Genomic DNA, 18,861 nt, shown 5'->3' on the forward strand with positions numbered 1-18,861 from the left:
AATACCTTTGGCCCCTTCTTTAGAAACAAACAACTAGACTGCTAAGTTTAGACTGCTCTAAAAGGCAATCTCTTGGGGGGCTGGAGTGAGAGCACAGCAGGTAGGTATCTGCCCAGCATGCAGCTGACACAGGTTTGATTCCTTGGTATTCCCATGTGGTGCCCCGAGTCTGCTGGGAGTAAACTGAGTGACCCCAGTTTGTGGTTCAATCTGGCCCCCCAAGCAGGGCAAGTTAGTGGAACTTTAAGCATCCTTATTAGTTTATGCCACAGTTTTCTCTTGACAATGTTTTATAACCTGCCCTCCTGGTACAAACAAAAGTCTGAATGCTTGGCTATATGCCTGCCTTTTCAAGTGTTTTACAAATACCCTCTTATCTTCCAACCATGCTTAAGATAGCTCAACACATGCATGTAGGAGGCCCTGCCAGGAGAGACACAGTAACAGCTTCTCAGAACCACCATGTATCCCCTGTGGGCAAAAACAATTCAACAAACCCAAAACATTGATAACCACACTTCTTTCCACCATTACTCTTACTCATGTAAACTAATTTCCAAGGATAGGCCTTTTTGTCGACCTCTTTGATACCCTGAATTAACTAAAATTTCAGATGTGCTTAAATCAAAACTCAAGTGGGACTTTTTTTTCCTTCCAGTTTTTGGGTCAGACTTGGCAGTGCTCAGGGGACCATATGGGATACCGGGATTTGAATCACTGTCCTGTATGCAAGTCAAATGCCCTACCTCCATGATCTAGCCCCATGGGGACAATACTTCTTGAACTGTAAATATTATTTAAAAATGCTCCTGGGGTCAGAGAAATAGTAGTGTGTTCAGTACTTGATATTATATGCTGACAACCTAGATTTAATTCCTGATATCACATATGGTTCCCCAGCACTGATAGGATCCCTGATCATATAGAGTCCTGAGCCCTACAGGATGTGTTGCCCAACAAAACCATATAAATACTCCTGAATGGTGCATTTGTTTTGGGTGTAGCCCCCACACCATCCTCCCCCATGTGTTGTTTTTTTCTATCATAGGTATTTTAGCTGGTGAAACCACATCTGGTTAGAAGGAAAAAAACCTACTAATAGTCTTTAAGTAGCTTTAAAATGGAGAAGGGACAGGAATAAGCCATCTGCTTCCAAATACAGGCTTTAGGAAATACAAGAGATGAAGATTTATATTCTAGATTACATCAACTGAAATGTTATGAAAAAGCAATGCTTTGGGGCCAGAGAGACAGCACAGCAGTAGGGTATTTGCCTTGCATGTGGCCAACCCGGGAGGGACCTGGTTCGATTCCCGGCATCCCATGTCATGCCCCAGCCTGCCAGGTGAGATTTCTGAGTGCAGAGCCAGGTGTAACACCTGAGCATCACTGGGTGTGGCCCAAAAACCAACCAACCAATCAATCAAGTTAAAAAGAAAAAGCAATACTTTAAATCATAGGTTACCTAATAAACTCTACTCATGAGCAACTGAGATGAAGCAATGCTCTGTAAAACTGATTGTAAAAGCAGATCTAGCGATCTTTTTTTCTGGAGGGCATGTCAGTCTAACCCCTTTTCCTAATAAAGCTGTTTCTTATAAAACCAAATGGAAAAAATAAGCATCCATATAAACAATAATGGGTTTATAAAAATTATTCTTTTTTTTTTTTTTTTGGTTTTTGGGCCACACCCGTTTGACGCTCAGGGGTTACTCCTGGCTATGTGCTCAGAAATCGCCCCTGGCTTGGGGGGACCATATGGGACGCCGGGGGATCGAACCGTGGTCCTTCCTTGGCTAGCGCTTGCAAGGCAGACACCTTACCTCCAGCGCCACCTACCCGGCCCCTATAAAAATTATTCTTATCAGAACTAATAAAGAGAAACCACTCAAATCTTCACCCCCCACCAACTGATTAGTGGATTAAATATGGCACCTATGATTTGGCTATAAAGAGAATGAAGTACTGACACTACTTGCTCTAACACTAGTAAATCTTAGAAGTAATCTTTCTGTTCAAAAGACCACTTATTATAATGTTTCCATCCAGATAAGATAAGCCCATCTTAAGAAGCCAAAAGCACTTTCAAGTTGCCTGGGGCTAGGGAAATTGGAGGGTAGGGAAGAATGTTACAATAGGATATTCTGTGTGACAAAAAAATTCTAATACTGATTCTGGTGATAGTGATATAAATTTTGAAATATCTAAGTACTTAATTGTGATTTTTCAATGGGGAAGAAAATTGGTATATATAAATTATATATCAATATGCAGTTAGTAACTTCCTGAGCAAACATTTTAGCCTAATATGGAATTATAAAATACATTTTAAAATACTGATGAGGGCTAGAGAAGTACAGGTGTTTAATCCACAGCATTACATATGATCCCTCAAACTGTCAGGAGAGCCCTTGAGCACTGTTGGGTGTGGCCGCAAAACAAAAATACAAATAAGGCAAAGAACACAAAACCATTTTTACCTGTAAATAGTGACTTTTTGGGCAGCCTGTCTTATAAAAGAAACAGTTTTGTATTTCAGCTTTTGTATGCAACAAGAAAACCAATATTGCTTTAAAATTGAATAAAACCAAGCTTCCCAAAAAGGTAAATCCTAACCACCCATGACTACACAGCATTTAATGTGGTTAGTCTGAACTTATACTTAAAAACAATTTTGTTACATCTACTTAAATACAACACAATTAACATTTAGTATGTAAAACTATTTTATAAAACCGTATACCCTCAACAATAACTCACCCTTTTCCTCTGTGCATGGCAACCACATTTTACTGTCTCTGACAGTGACTTTTGGAGCAGAATGCCGTGTTTGGTGTCCTGGCGTGGTACTCATGGGTTACTCCTGGTGGTGCTAGAGGGAAATACATACAGAGCCAGGTATGGAACTCAGGCCTCCATCATGCAAGGCATAACACAGCCCCTTGAGAACCACACCTGGCTTTCTTCAGGGCTTACACTTGGTGGGCTCTGGGGACAACATGGGGGGACCAAGGATTGAACGCAGGCAGATCTAATACAATGCAAGCACCTATCCACGATACCAAGTCTCTGGCCCCTTGCCCAAATGCTTCTAAATAAAAAAATATGCCTTGTTGGTTTGCGACTTCTATAACCAACTAAATGTCTAATGAGAATCCATGTTGTAGCACATGTGAAAGGTCCTGGTTAAGGCTGAATATTGTATTATATGCAGAGAACACAATTTGCTTATCTAGCTCACCTGCTCATAAGACACTTGGGATTCATTTCACAGGTCGCACAAAGAGCAGTCAAAGTCAGACAGAAAGTAGAAGAGTGACTGCCAAGGATGGGGAGTCAGGAGAATGAAGATTTATTCTAGCACAGTACAGTTTGTTTACAACGATGGAAAAGTTCTGGAGATGTATAACAAAGTAATGGTTACACAATGAAATTTACTTGATGTACACTTTATGACTGGTGCTTGCCTGGCATGAGGCTGACTCTGGTTCAATCCCTGAAACTGAATATGTCCCCCCACCCCCGCGCAACCAAACTGCCAGGGATCACTCATGAGCACAAAGAGACAGGAAAAGCCACTTAACATAACTGGGTATGAGCTCCTCAAACATTTACGGGAAAAATAACTTTTTCAATGGGATATATACAATATTTACATTGTAGGGGGCCTGAATTCAATCCCTGAGCACCCCCTAAAAACTAGCTGGCAATAGATAGCCCCTGACATCCTCAAATAAAACAATTGGGGGAGCACAGAAGGTGGTGCTCAGGCTTATTCCTGTTGGAGTTCAGGAGTACTGGGAATTGAATTTGGTTTAGCTGTGTGCAGGCAAATACCTACTACCACCACCAACTAGTGCTCCTGCCACTCCAATAAGATCTAATTAAATTAATTATTTTATTTATTTGGTTTTTGAGTCACACTGGGTGGTGGCGCTCAGGGCTTACTCTTGGTTCTGTGTTCAGAAATCACCCCTGGCAGGCTGAGGACCATATGGGATGCTGGGATTCGAACTGCTGTCCATCCTGTATTGGTTGCATGCAAGGCAACCACCTTAACCGCTGTGCTATTGCTCTGGCCCCTCCAAAAAGATTTTAAAGGGGGCCGGAGAGATAGCATGGAGGTAAGGCGTTTGCCTTTCATGCAGGAGGTCATCGGTTCGAATCCCGGCGCCCCATATGGTCCCCTGTGCCTGCCAGGAGCAATTTCTGAGCCTGGAGCCAGGAATAACCCCTGAGCACTGCCAGGTGTGACCCAAAAACCAAAAAAAAAAAAAAAAAAAAAAAAAAGATTTTAAAGATTTGTGACTACTGAAAAACTAAAGGTGACAGCAGACATGGGACTAGACAAGGTTTGCTTATCATTTTATCAAGCAGGATAATCTAAGCTCAAAACTGGTCTCAACAATTACTCTGCCAAAATGAATATTAATCCCCCCACAAGAACTGGGAGATAGCTCAAGGTGTTGTAGTACATGCTTTACATGTGGGAGTTCAACCCCCAGATCATGGGCTAAAATAACTGCTAGCACCATGCAGGGTGTGAGCAAAATAATTTCTTCCAACAGGACAAGACCTCAGCCAACAGTATTTTCTCAACCAGGTGACTGCCCTCCATGGGCCCTGTAGAGGAGCATTATATAAATAGGGGGAAGTCACAGCAGGAGACTGGAGATTGGGCAAAGGCAAGTCAAAGGAAGAAGTATTTTTTGAGGTGGGTGATACTGGTGTTCTGCCCACCCCCACCCCAAGAGGGGGGGCACTAGTTGTCTTAGGAACATTCAAGGGGGCATCTTTCTGTCTACTGGCTTAACAGCAGATTTCTATGAAGGTATTCATTTTTTTTTTCTGAAAAGGGAATAGCAGGCTAAATAAATTTGGTAATTTCTACTCTAGAGCCAAGTTCTAGATTTAATACAGGCCCTTAGAAAGTATGAATAAATCATTTGGACACCACTGGATAAATGACTCTCTGGTACTATGTTAATGCTTCCCCAACAAGAAGCCTTAAAGAAATCTTAGTAAAAGAGTAGTTTCCTGGTAAATCTGCTCCAGTCCACCAAGCCAGAACAGTGTAAAAAACCACTTTCATCAATGTTATAAAGTCGAATTCACACCGACTTAACAAATTTAATCCAGTTGGGGTAACAACTGTTTTGTTCAAATAGTTGAACAAAACAGAAAAAAGTTAAACTATTTTCTATTTTGCAAAGCTGAAATTATTCTAGAGCAGTGTTTCTCAGTCAGGGCCCATAGAGCCTTCCTATGGTCTCCAGATAAACACTGGCTAAAAGCCATCAGGGGAACAACAGGTAAGATTAAAGAGATTGAGAGGGAGATAGACATAGCTGAAAAAAAGTTGAGAAATACTGTTTAAGAGAGTATATGAAGTATAGAAAAAACTTAATTTCCATGTGTTAGCAGATTCAAATCACCTAACATTTCTTTGAAAGTTACAAGAATAGGACTGCACAAGAAAAATGCAACAAGTAGTCAAAGGAAGCTGACAAAATTTAATTTTAGCACTTTAAGCAGACTTTTCTATTATGCTGGTATTGTCATTAATACCAAATTGAGAATTAAACCAAAATGATCAACTTAGTTCATATCAATCATCAAAATTCAAATCACACTTCTTAGTTATTGTAATCTGTAGAGCTGGTAATTAAGTATTTTTATTTGTAAATTCAATCACCATGAACCAGATCTTCAGAAGATCAGTTTCGTGATCTTTACTTGTGAATCAAACAAAAACCAGTTAGAAAAAGAACATTGTGTGGCTGCTATAAGTATTTAGTAGGCTGGGCCGGGTAGGTGGCGCTGGAGGTAAGGTGTCTGCCTTGCAAGCGCTAGCCAAGGAAGGCCCTCGGTTCGATCCCCCGGCGTCCCATATGGTCCCCCCAAGCCAGGGATGATTTCTGAGCACATAGCCAGGAGTAACCCCTGAGCGTCAAACGGGTGTGACCCAAAAACCAAAAAAAAAAAAAAAAAAAAGTATATAGTAGGCACTTAGTATATGCAAATGTAACAGTCCTTGCCTAGAAACAGCTTACAAAATTGACAACCCACATTCATATATAGGAAAAGAGGAAACTGTTCAACAAGGAAAAGGCCCTGGTGTTTCATAGAAATCTCTTAAAAGAATGAACACCATACACACATATACAGGAAAAAAGAAAAGGCTCTGGTGCTTCATAGAAATGGCTTACAGAGCAGATGACCCCCCCACCCCCCATATACAGGAAGAGAGAGATTAATAACAGGGAAAGTTAGGAGGTGAAAGTAGTTATTGAGTTGAAACCAGTAGATCAGTTTGGTAATCTATATTCACCGTGAAAAACCTGGTGGGACAGTATCTGAATTGCCTCAAATATCAGAATGTCTTCTGAGAACTAAAGATGATAAAGGAGATGGGAGGCTCTAAGTGGGGGAAGAAGCTAGATCCAGGACACCATGTTTAGTCACAGAGATACTAAAGGTTTTGTAGTGAAGCGACAGAACGCTAACAATTCTTTAATGATTAATTAACCCAAAGAAATCTAAAGAAAGTTCATTAAGTACCAGAGTAAATAAGAGACTCATCTAGTTATGAGAATCATCGTGGGAGCTTACATCCAATCTCAGACACATCCGATCTGTAAAATCATCAGAATGTTAGGCACAAGCTAGTAAAATGTTCAACTGAAAAGCTAAGTAAAGAAAAAAAAGTTCAAGGTTTATAGCCTACACCAGAATTTGTTTTGCTACAGTTAAATTTTCTTTATCATTTAACAAGAGATAACAAGTGACAAACGTCCAAAACAAGGTGATAACACAGTAAAGCTTTTTATAGGAAAGAAAAATGGCATGATACAATGATTATGAACAGAGTTCTAAAGCTTTGAATGCAGTAAGCTGAATCTCTGGCACTGCGTGGCAGGCAGTCCAACCACTACCAGGTGTGGCCCAAACAAAACCAAATACAGCCCTACAGCTGGATCTATGTTTTTAAACTAACCCTCTTACTAACTTTGTGGCTTAAAGATATTACTGAAACCCTGGAGCTCTGTTCCTTTCAGTATACAGTATTACAGTATGCACTATGCTCTGGTTAAATACTGTAAGGATTAACTGAGATGGTTATTAAATCCTGGCAGTTACCATTCTTATTATAAACCAAATCACACATGGAATAATCTCTTAAAAATTGTGAGTTCAGGGGTTGGAGTGATAGTGCAGTAGTAGAGCCTTTGCCTTGCATGTGGCCAACCCAAGACGGATTCGGTTTGAATCCTGGCATCCCATATGGTCCCCCAAGCCAGCCAGGAGCAATTTATGAGCAAAGAGCCAGGAGTAACCCGAGTGTCGCTGGGTGTGGCCCAACCCCCCACAAAAAAAATGTGAGTTCAGGGGCCAGAGTGATAACACAGTGATAAGGCCTTTGCCTTGCATGCTGCTGACCTAGTTTGATCTCCATCCAGCATGCCATATGGTCCCCCCCCCAGTCTGCCAAGAGCGATTTCTGAGTGCTAAAGCCAGGAGACCCCTGAGCACAGCTGGGTGTGGTCCCCAAACAGACAAATGAAAAAAAAAATTGTGAGTTCATACCATGGTCTAGCTTTGACAAAGTCTGATTGCTGTTCTTGTGAATCAGATGCTGTAGCTACATATGTATAACTGTTCTACACACATTATAAAACATAGGAATTTTATGTAATACTTTACATTCACTCATGTAAATTGTGTATAGCAGCATATTCTTTACTTTCAAAATTCAGTATATGCTGATGCAAAGAACATCACAAGAACTGAAAATTAACTCAGTTACCCAGAAACACAACTATATAGAAATATAAAAGTGTGATCTTTCAAATATTTATTTTTGTTTCGTTTTTGGGTCACACCCGGCAGCACTCAGGAGTTACTCCTGGCTCTGCGTTCAAAAATTGCTTCTGGCAGGCTGGGGGACCATATGGAATGCCAGGGATTGAATCTGGGTCTGTCTTGGGTCATCTGCATGCAATGCAAATGCCCTATAGCTGTGCTATGGCTCCAGCCTCTCAAAAAAAAAAAATTTTTTTTTTTTTTTTTTTTGGTTTTTGGGCCACACCCAGCAGTGCTCAGGGGTTACTCCTGGCTGTCTGCTCAGAAATAGCTCCTGGCAGGCACGGAATTCGAACCAACCACCTCAGGTCCTGGATTGGCTGCTTGCAAGGCAAACACCGCTGTGCTATCTCTCTGGGCCCATCTCAAAAATTTTTATTGTCACTAGCTCCCAGAAAAAGTAACCCTAACCGATTTTCAGGGAAAACTGAAGTTTCACAAGTTCTAAAAGCAACATAAAGGGCAGAAGCCAACATTTCTCTGAGTAAAAGTAACCAAAGGGAGGAATTTGATTGTTCTGAATCAAAACACGGGACAAGCAAAGGCACAGATTTTCTTTTTACACTTCGTTACAGTCAACTTCAACATCCAGACAAACACACACACATTACTATCTACTATTAGCATAATTTCTACCCATCCTATTCTGTGGAAGTGTGTCTACCTTAATTGTGGACATCACCTGGAACAACAGATGACTCCACAAACAAAATGCACAGAACACCACCATGAAGTCGGGAAGCCTTCACCTGAGCCCTCATAAGTCAAAAGGCTCACAAGAGCACTATTGAAGCTGTGTTCTAAGCACAGGTCTGTGGCTCACTTCACTCACTGAATGCAGTGGTAGTCTCTCTTCTGACTTCCCTACTTGAAGTCTTCCCAAGAACCGTCCTGGTACATGCTTGGAAAAATCTTTATACTTAGTTAAGTGACTATAGTTTCAAGGCAGTCTCCTTTATAAAATCACCAACTACTAAAGGCAGAGAACAGCGAATACATCCAGGGGGGTGGGCAAATAATTTAAATAATGTGTCTTATACTATGAGATTGAAAGCATGTATACAGTCTATTAAAAACTCTGACTACAGAGTTGATCATATTTGGACTTTCTTGTACACACACATATCCCCATAGAATGAAGTTGATCTTGATTTTATTAAGATCCTGAGAAGCCTAAACTGTTTAGTATATGAGAAGAGTCATCCATCCAATGAAGATAATATAGATTCTCACTTAAGCTGACCCACAAATTGGCAGGTATAAAGGCAAGGTCATGATCAAACACATCTCACCAAGGCAAAGAGCACTACCACCACACACACCACAACCCCTTTTAATCAACAGAAATCAAGCAACAATGAAAACAGAGCAAAAACAACAAAAACACTGGTGGCTGCAGAGGATAATGGGTAGGGCTAGTTTGCAATGCACACAGTTGAGAGTTTGATTTCTATCCCATCCCATCAGGAGCAATAACTGAGCAGAGAAAGGGGTAAGACCTGATCACCACTGGGTTCTGGCCCCAAACCAATCAATCCTGTAGATAAAAAGGCCTTTTCTATTAGACAAAACATACACGGCTCCACTTTCAAACAATCTCAATTATCAAGGCAGGAAATGTTCACGTGTAAACAGTAAACATTTACATCCAAACCCACTATCTCAGTTAAATGAGTGTTGAATTTAATTTATACCAGACCCAAAGGCAGGTTTCTAAACATAAGATATATGGCTTTTGGGGCCGGAGAGATAGCATGGAGGTAAGGCATTTGCCTTTCATGCAGAAGGATGGTGGTTCGAATCCCGGCATCCCATATGGTCCCCCTCGCCTGCCAGGAGCGATTTCTGAGCATAGAGCCAGGAGTAACCCCTGAGCACTGCTGGGTATGACACCCCCCCAAAAAAAAAGATATATGACTTTTGCTAAACTAGTTTATATGTATACCTGAATCTAATAGGTAGTATCTGTGACTCTTACTATAACTGTATTATTTACACTGGAAAACAACAAGCAAAATTTAGTATCTCTTGCAAAGTGTTTTACCTTTTAGAAAAATGAACACTTATGAGAATCTTTAAGAGTGAAAAGTCCTTTGGAAGCCAATGGTACACAAGTAACTGATTACAAAGAAATGATGTGCACTTTGATGTAAACTTAAATTAAGTTTCCATTCTTCTTAAATAAAAATTACAATGTTTTGTCATACCTTTGTATTATATTTAAGATTTAAACAGAATATTAAAAAAACCCAAGAAAATCATGATTAATGGTAATTTTTTCTTGCACTTAAATTTCTTTTCCTGATTTCTAGTGTTTGTATTAAAAAACCACTCATTTAAAATGACAATCATTTTCAAGTCTACCAAGTACATTAGAGTTTATGCAGAGACACAAACACCAATTAATGGAAGCAATCTGCCAAGAACTATGGCAACTTAGGCAATTTTGTTATTTAAAAATGGTGGTCAAGGGGCCGGAGCAATAGCACAGCGGTAGGGCGTTTGCCTTGCAAGCAGCTGATCCAGGATGGATGGTGGTGTGGGTGTGGTTTGAATCCTGGCATCCCATAGAGTCTGCCATGCCTGCCAGAAACGATTTCTAAGCGCAGAGCCAGGAGTAACCCTGAGCACTGTCAGGTGTGATCCAAAAGCAAAACAAAACAAAACAAAAAAAACCAAAAAAAAGAGATGATCAAAAACCACTTAAATTCCTAGGTCTTCCTCTTATCTCTTCTCTACCTACTATCAATCCCCACTTGCTCCTTTAAACTATAACACCCCTAACTAACTGTATAACTAGTAAGTATACTGGCTAGATCTTAAGTGTATCAATGGTCAGGTTGTTGAATGTTTAAAATTTCAATATACTAACTGCTTAGTATTTCCAAAATTTAGTTGACAAGTCACAATTTAACAGTGTACTTGCTGTAATTATGTTGTTAAATAAATGTATGTATGTATATTAAAATGATAACCCCAAAGCAGTTTTACTTGAGGGAAAAAAAATCTATTATCCTTTAGTAGCCAGTTCTTTGAAGGTTTGTTTTGCTAAGAAGGTCTTTAAAGTTTTAGAAGCTTAGCAACTCTTGAGATTGTATTCTAAATAATAAGGAAGATGTTTCAAATATTGAATGTCAGAACTATCCTTCCACTCTAACAGAAATGAGAGATTTAAGCAAAAACAATTTCACAGTGATGTATTTATTATTTATTCACAATTGTTTTTTGAGCCACACCTGGCAGTACTCAGATTGGCAGTGTTTGAGGCCCAGTGCCCTACCGGCTGTACTATCTTGTCAGCCCAAATAGTGTATGCAGCTCTTCTCTCCTCTCCCCTCCTCTGTCACAGTCTTTCTCCTGGCTGTGCTAAGGGATCACTCCTGGTGTTGCTGGGAGGATCATATAGGGTGCCAGGGGTTGAACCAGAGTCAGACTTTTGTAAGGCGAGCGCTTCAGCTTGTGTATATTAGGATTAATATAGGAGTAATAGGAGAGGTTCAGCAAAAGGCAGCAGGAGTCCAGTAAACAGTTTCTCTAGCAATTCAGCAGCTGCCAAAAAAAAAAAAAATATAAAAAAAAAGAAAAAAAACAAAAACAAATAGTGTATGCATTTAAAACAATTCAGAGAAGCACAGGACAGAGAAGAGAGTTCTTGGTCCAGTTGCCTTTATATCCTACACAGACGGAAACAACACCAAAGACTTAGTTGACTCAATATACAGCAGCCTCTAGTAAGACTTTAAATCTTTTCAACAGGGCCCGGAGAGATAGCACAGCGGCGTTTGCCTTGCAAGCAGCCGATCCAGGACCAAAGGTGGTTGGTTCGAATCCCGGTGTCCCATATGGTCCCCCGTGCCTGCCAGGAGCTATTTCTGAGCAGACAGCCAGGAGTAACCCCTGAGCACCGCTGGGTGTGGCCCAAAAACCAAAAAAAAAAAAAAAAAAAAAAAAAATCTTTTCAACAAAAGCCAAGGTAAAGGAGAAATTTCTACTTAAATCAACGTCACAGTTCAACCCAATTCTAGTCTTCAGGTTGTTTCATTGTGTGTGAGTAAATTGCAGAACTCACACTAAGTAAGTGCTCACAGCAAATTCACTTGTAGGTAGAAAATGACTAATGCCATGAAAGACATGAATTAGCATGTTATTCTAGTAATAGTTTTGCTAACCAAAAACCAAAGCTGAAGGGAAATGTTTTCACTTGAACATGTGATCTTGCTTGCTTGTCTGTGTCTCTGCCTATTTTCACTTTGGAGAAGACTATGTTCTCTCTGGAATACAGACTCTCTCTCCCCTCACATCATACTAAATAAATTCCAATAAAAGTGAGCATGCTTCACCGAAAAGGCACCATAAGAATTTTAAAGAACCCTTCACAAACTTCACCTACACACACTAAAAAAAAGTTGCCTTTGGAGCTGGAGCGGTGGTGCAAGCGGTAGGGCGTTTGCCTTGCAAGATTCTATCCCCAGCGTCCCATATGATTCCCCCAAGCCAGGAGTAACCCCTAAGCGTCACCGGGTGTGGCCTCAAAAAGCAAAGTTGTCTTCAATGCTATCTCTCCGGGCCCTTCAAGTCACTTTTAAAACCTCTCTGATCACCATCAAAGATCAAATACTGGTCAAAATTACATTTGTTTAACAAATAAGCTTCATCTCACACTAAAAGCTGTATGAGACTTAGTATCTGATAATAGGGAGCTAGAATAGTGGGCAAGGCACATGTTTTTTGCACATGGCTGGCTGACCCAGGTTCATCCCATATGGTCCAGCGAGCACCTCCAGGAGTGATTCCTGAGTGCAGCCAAGGAGTTAACCCCTGAGCATCATCAGGTGGGATCCCCAAACAAAAGCATCATATCTAACAGATACCTGAACTTAGCTTCTTTTCACTCAGAAGGAATTAGCTGATAGCAAATGACCAATAAATTCTCCCTTAAGCACCAAATGGTTTACTATGTATCCACAGACATGCTATTCAGTTTCCCAGTGAATTTGTCAATGTAATTAAGAGTATCATTCACTATTGTCCATGTATGTCTATCGAATGTGTTCTTGGAAATGCCTGTTTTGATCAGAGAACTCGTGAGCTACTACCATCAAATTAACAGTGACAATCAACTTTCTAAGTAGGGTGGAGAATGAAAATTAAATTATTAAAACAATATTAGTAACTTTCAACTTTTCTCTTAAACAAGCCATGAAGTCATCTTTGTTCAGAACCCACTACTGCAACCAGCTCTAACCGGTTCCTTGAGGAATGTAGCCAGGCTGAAAATTTGGAAGTGTTGGCTTTGGTGGTGACCAAGGAGGACGAAAGTCTGGCCTCCCTGCTGTTGCAGTTCCCACTATCCAAAATCAATATACCCACCAGTGTGAATTGACAATATGGTCTAAAGAGCAAGGTAGTCATAGGTGTCCAGATCTGAAAAATGGCAGTACAGGGCATAACCACTAGGTCACCTATCAGTCCAGTACAAAAGGTAGAACAACCCCTGTCCACTGTGGTGCACAAGCTGGAGCCTGGGTTTCGGCTGTGCACCTCCTATCTATGGAAATAGCAATAGTAAAAACCCCTAGAATTCAACACACCCTCAAGTGGGTGCTCACAGAAGACTTGGTATGGAGGCTTTTTTGGCAAAGGTGATTGGCTATAGAGATGAGAGGTAACAGATTCCAAGGTAGGATGGAAACAATGTTTGTAATCAACTCTACAGAGTTTCGACAAGGAAGAACTCCACATGGTTTTGATGTTTACCAACAATGTTTTGCAAACTGACCCCCATGTACATGCTTAGGGAAATCGTGACCCCACCAAAACCCAAGGCTCCTTCAAGGAGAGCTTCACTCTCAAAGCTGAATGTAGGTCACGAAGAGGAGGTTAATTAGGACTATCCTCAGGTTTTCAACTTTCCCGGCTAACGGTGGAAAATGGTGACCTGTTCACAACTTAAAGTGGAAGAACTCTAAAGAAGGGTCAGTCTGTGCACCAAGAAGTGCCAAGGAGATAGATAGCCAAGAGCCAATGTGGACCGTGTGATGGTCAACGGTTTTGAAAAAAGGGAAACGAGAGAACTTGGAAGAAAATCAGTGCTTTTGAGTCCCTCAGTCCTTCGCCATGTTGCTGTCAGCTCCCAAGCAAGAGTGCGAGCCTCTGGCTGGGCCCATTTTCCCATGGTCTGTAGAAGGCGCTGTGAAGCACATCCTGTGCTAGATCTGGGGCCCTTCCCCTCCCCCCCGCAGCCTTACCCAGTGCAGGGAATGCGCCCCCTACTGACTCCGACGGTCATCGCCTTTCGCCGACTTGGCTGCGGTGCATTTTGGGTGGGGGCTGGTATTTTCTCCACGGCCATAAACCAGAAGCAACAATGCAGATTTCTAAAGAAACTGGAGCGAGCTCCCAAGTCTCCGAGCTCCCACCCCGGCGCCCAGTGTGAGGCGGGGAGGCGCTGGCACTGTCGTGCGAGCGTCAGGGTCCGTGCAGACTCGGGGTGTGCGGGGATGGAGCACGGCAGAAAAAGCAAATAAAAATGGCAAACACAGGAAGCAGTTGCGCTCTCTTTCCCCCCCTCCTGAGCCTTTTGTCTGAGAAATGGGGTGACGGCAGCAGCCGCGCCGAGCGCTCGGCGAGCGCCAGGAGCGCCGGAGAAACTTGGCGGGGCCCTGGGGTAGCGGCGGGCGGGCGGCCGGGGAAGAGGAAGAGAAGAAGGCCGCGACCGCTCGCTCGCGCCTTTTCCAGCGGACGGTGGCGGGCGTGGGTGGGGGCGGGGAGGCCGGCTGCGTGTGCGGCCCACCCCCCGCCCAAAGTTGGGGGGCTCGGTCGTCCCCGAGGGCGAGGGCGAGGGCAGGGGCAGGCCGGCCGCCCGCCTGCCCGCCTGCCTTCCACGCCGTGCAGTGCAAGCCCGCTCCCGCCCCCGGGGGCGCCGACCGGGCCCGGGCTGGGCGAAGCGGCGGCGGCGGCCCGCCGGGCCCCCAACGCCGCGCCACGCCGCGCCTTGCCGCGCCCGGGCGGGATCCCGGCTTACCTTGAGTCGGCCTCGAGGCGCGCGCGGGGCCGGCGTGCTGGGGGGCCGGGCGGCGGCGGGCGGCGGGCGGCACGGCGGCGGCGGCGGCGCGGGCGGGGAGGGCGCGCCCGGGGCCTCGGCGCGCTCCGGCGGCGGCGGCGGCTCCGGCTCGCGCCGCGGCCGGGAGGCGCGTCGGGCGCGGCAGAGCGGCGGGCGGCGGCGCGAGCGGCGGTGCCTCCAGTCCCGCGCCCGCGTCGGCGGCGGCGGCGTCGAGCGGTGCAGACAAAGGAGGGGCGGAGGGCGGAGACGCGGCGCGGGAGCGGCGGCGGCGGCGCTTGCGGGCGGGCCGGCGGGCGTGCGGGCGTCCGCGCTCCTCCTCAGCGGCGGGCCCCGGGCGCGGGCGCGGGCGCGGGAGCCGCGGCGGACGCGACGCCAGAATCCCCCTCGGCGCTGCCCGCGGGCGGGGGCGGGGGCGCAAGATGGCGGCGGCCGGGGGCGGGCGCGCGGCTCATGGAGCCCGGGGGCGGGCGGCGGCGGCGGGGCGACTACCGGGCCGGCGAGGGCGGCGGCGGCGGCGGCGAGGGCGGGCGGGGGAGGGGTGCTTCCGCGACGCCCCTCGGCAGACAATACGGGCGCCTCGGAGCGAGTCCCGAGCCTGCCCGAGCCAAGATGGCGGCCGAGAAAGAGCGGAAGTGACGTCAGGCTCATTAGCATAAGAGGACTCATTGTCCGGCCGGCGGGGGGGGGCCGCGGGGGAGGGCCCCGACGCCCCGACACCCCCCCCCCGAGCCCCCTTCGCCGGCACCTCGGCGAGCTCCCGGTCTCGGGGGGGGGGGGGGGGGGAAAGGATGGGCCCAGCACCCCACCCCCACAGGGACATTATATAATCCCCACCGAGGGGGGAGCTCTCGCGAGACCGGAGGCTTCGCCGCGACCCCGCTAGGGGGCGCCGCGGATAATGGCCGCAGTGCGCCGCCGGGCCCGGGAGCCTTGCCTTCCCCCGGCCGCACCGCGGGCGGCGGAGGCACCAGGAGCGGCGCGGGCCGCAGCACGCCCTGCGCGCAGTCAGGTGGCCGGGCCGCGGCGTGCCGGGATCCCTGCGCGGGCCGGGCCTGGACTACATGTGGCGGGCGGGAGGGGTCGGAGGGGGCGCGCGGCCTCGGCTGCTCCACGTGCCGCGGCCGGGAGGGGCGGGGCGAGGCGGGGGGCGGGGCGAGCGGCCTGCGGGGACTAGAGGTGTGATGTGCGGCCGCGTGCTCCGCCACGCTCCTCGCACGCGCGGGGACGGGCCGTGGAAGCCCAAGGCTCTGAACGGGGGTTGTCCACGGGGCCTCCGCAGGACCAGGACGCACACGGCACGTGCCCCCCGTGACGGGCACTTCCAGGGCTCCCCAACTTTGGTCCTTGTGAAGACAGGGCAAGCGCCACCTCTGTGTCCTCAGCATTCTAGAACCACTTCGAGGAAACTCTGGGAGCAGCACCTCGGCCCACGGAGCACGCCCGCTTCCTTCAGACTTATCTGGGCGCTAATCTCAAGCTGAAGATCAGCTCAGAAACAGAAAACATTCCTAAGAACGGGACAACTGAAAATTGCTCAAGCCTTGCTAGAGAGCTCAATGTCCAAGACTCCAGTCAGGCCCCAAAGCCGCGTCATCCAACAGTAGTCAATCAATCCCGGAAACTGTCTAGGTAGAACTTTTCAAAGTCAGTCATTTGAGTAAACTCTGAACGTCGAGCAAGAGTGGCAAAAAATGTAAGACAAAGGGAAGGGAGGGGTGAGATTCAAGCAACTGAAGATAACGAACCTACATGTTGCACAAGACAGGCAAAGGATACTATGAAATAAGCTCGGTAACTGTTAGTTTCCTTAGATAGACTTAGATTTTAGACAGTGATAATAGAAATACAAAGGGAGAACATCTGGATTTCATCCGTGGCCTCATTTACAAAGCAAAAAGGGAAGGGATGGATGCTGGATTCATATGTAAATGTTCAAAAAGATTTTGCAGTGTTTCAGATCGCAGATTTACTATAAATATGCATCCAAATAGCCCAGAGTCCTTTCTTGACAACTACCAAATGGTGAATATATTCTCATTGATCAAATACTTTATCATAAATTCCAACGGCAATAATGTTTATGGGAATAAAAATGTTTATTTTTGTTTAGAAAGATTGAGAAAAAAGTCTGTGTCCTAGAGTGGTCGGTGAAGACATTGCTTGATACTTGCATTTCACTGAAGTCCTGTTATTTACTGTTCAAAATATTGGACAATAAGAACTTAACTAGGGTCTAGAAAAGGTAGAACTTAAACACGCTCTTCCCCCAAATACCATACTTCTTGAACCTAATTGCACATAAAACCGGGATGAATCTTCCACTTGATTCTAACAAGAAAAGTTACCTTCACCAAGGAAGGTGAGTGACAGTTCAAGGGAAAGGGAAAGAGGCCGTTGGTAACAAAGTGTCCTATGATTTCAGTTCTGAGAGCAAATACCTTCAAAATGACTGGCTCTAGCTACAAAATTTGCTAGAGAAAAATGCAAATGGAAAGTCAGACTTTAAATTTCTTTCCAGCCATATTAAGTTACACAGTGTGAACACTATTCACCTAATATGGTTATTAACTAATCTGAGGCAACTTGAACTTCCAAAGTTAACTCTTCAGTCTGTTTATTCCAAATCTTTCTTGCCCCACACTTGAAGGGATACTGTATGATCCTAAAACTAAGCTACAGTTAAAAATAATTTCTGGGGCCAGAGGTAAGGCACTTGCTTTGACCACGAATGCTTAGTTCAATCCCTGGCATCCCATTTGGTTCCCTGAGCCCACCAAGAATAATTCATGAGAGCAAAACCAGAAGTAACCCCTGAGCATCACCAGAAACAGATTAGTAAAATAAGCCAACGGTGTTTGCACTGGCTTTTTTTTGGCTAATAACTTGTATTTCAACTGGCAGAACAAAATTTTCTGATGGGAGACATAAAAGAGGGAGAGATTTTCTGACTCACTGGAAACGTTTTGTTGTGTGTTTTGTTGAGGAGCCTGAAATAATAAGAAAACAAATGTTTTCTAAAATTTTATTTTGTTTTTGGGCCACACCTGGTGGTGCTCAGGGGACCACTATATAGGATGCCCCATGGGGGGTTGTGCTCAAGTTAGCTGCATGCAAACAATTTATCCACTATGCTATCTCTCCATCCCCGCATTTGAGGTTTTATAAAATTTATTAAGACATTAAAAATTATATAAGCTATGTTTATACTATTACAGTATTTTTCAATAGAAATCACTGCTCAGAAAAAAAACCCACAACACTAAAACAACCCTATCCATTCAACTGCTGGTCAAGCTGTTTCTAATCCAGAAAACTTTTATTTTTATTGTTGGTTGTGGGGTGACATCTGGAGATGCCAGGGGGCCTAATGAGCTCATCTATGCAACACTTGTGCAAAGACACTGTCACATCCCCAGCTCCCCTCATGCACTTATTATATATAAAAAGACTTGATTTGACAGACAAAACATTCAGCAACTGTAAAGAACGAAACTCAGTCGTTTAAGAGATTTTATCTAGTTTAAGATACTCACTATTGTTTTTCTGTCACACCTGGCAGAGCTCAGGGGTTTACTCCTGGCTCTGCTCTCAGATATCGCCCAGGAATGCTTGGGAACCATGTGATGCTGGAATCAAACCACCATCTCTTGGGTTGGTCATGTGAAAGGCCCTATCGCTGTGCTATCTCTCCTGCCCCTACTCAATGTATTTTTAAAGAAAGGGTAGGTGTCCTCCCAATTTATACAAAAACAGTCATATAAAAATAAGCATTTTCTTACTTCTGATAGCAATTAGATACAAATAGCTATCAAGCCAGTCTATATATAGAATGCAAGATCTACCTCTTGTAAGAGATTCTGCAGCATATTAGGCAAAAAACCATTTGCACTTATGCCTTAAAACAGCAAAACATAAATGCAGATCTAGAACACTGC

General features: G+C 44.8%; 1 protein-coding gene across 2 annotated transcripts in view; it reads right to left on the reverse strand.

Moving 5' to 3' along the window:
* The window catches only part of ADNP (activity dependent neuroprotector homeobox), a 33,217-nt gene extending 18,239 nt beyond the window's left edge, over nt 1-14,978 (reverse strand). Inside the window, exons 1-2 of one of the 2 annotated variants that reach the window (XM_049781309.1) lie at nt 14,888-14,978; nt 2,761-2,872 (exon numbers count right to left, since the gene is read on the reverse strand). In XM_049781309.1, coding sequence (XP_049637266.1) covers nt 2,761-2,854 — 94 coding nt within the window. In that variant the 5' untranslated portion in view covers nt 2,855-2,872; nt 14,888-14,978. The remainder of the gene's footprint in view (nt 1-2,760; nt 2,873-14,887) is intronic. The other variant, XM_049781310.1, reaches the window with a different exon arrangement.
* Between the last annotated feature and the right edge of the window lie 3,883 nt (nt 14,979-18,861).

Source organism: Suncus etruscus, chromosome 9, assembly GCF_024139225.1.
Source record: "Suncus etruscus isolate mSunEtr1 chromosome 9, mSunEtr1.pri.cur, whole genome shotgun sequence".
Taxonomy (NCBI): Eukaryota; Metazoa; Chordata; class Mammalia; order Eulipotyphla; family Soricidae; genus Suncus; species Suncus etruscus.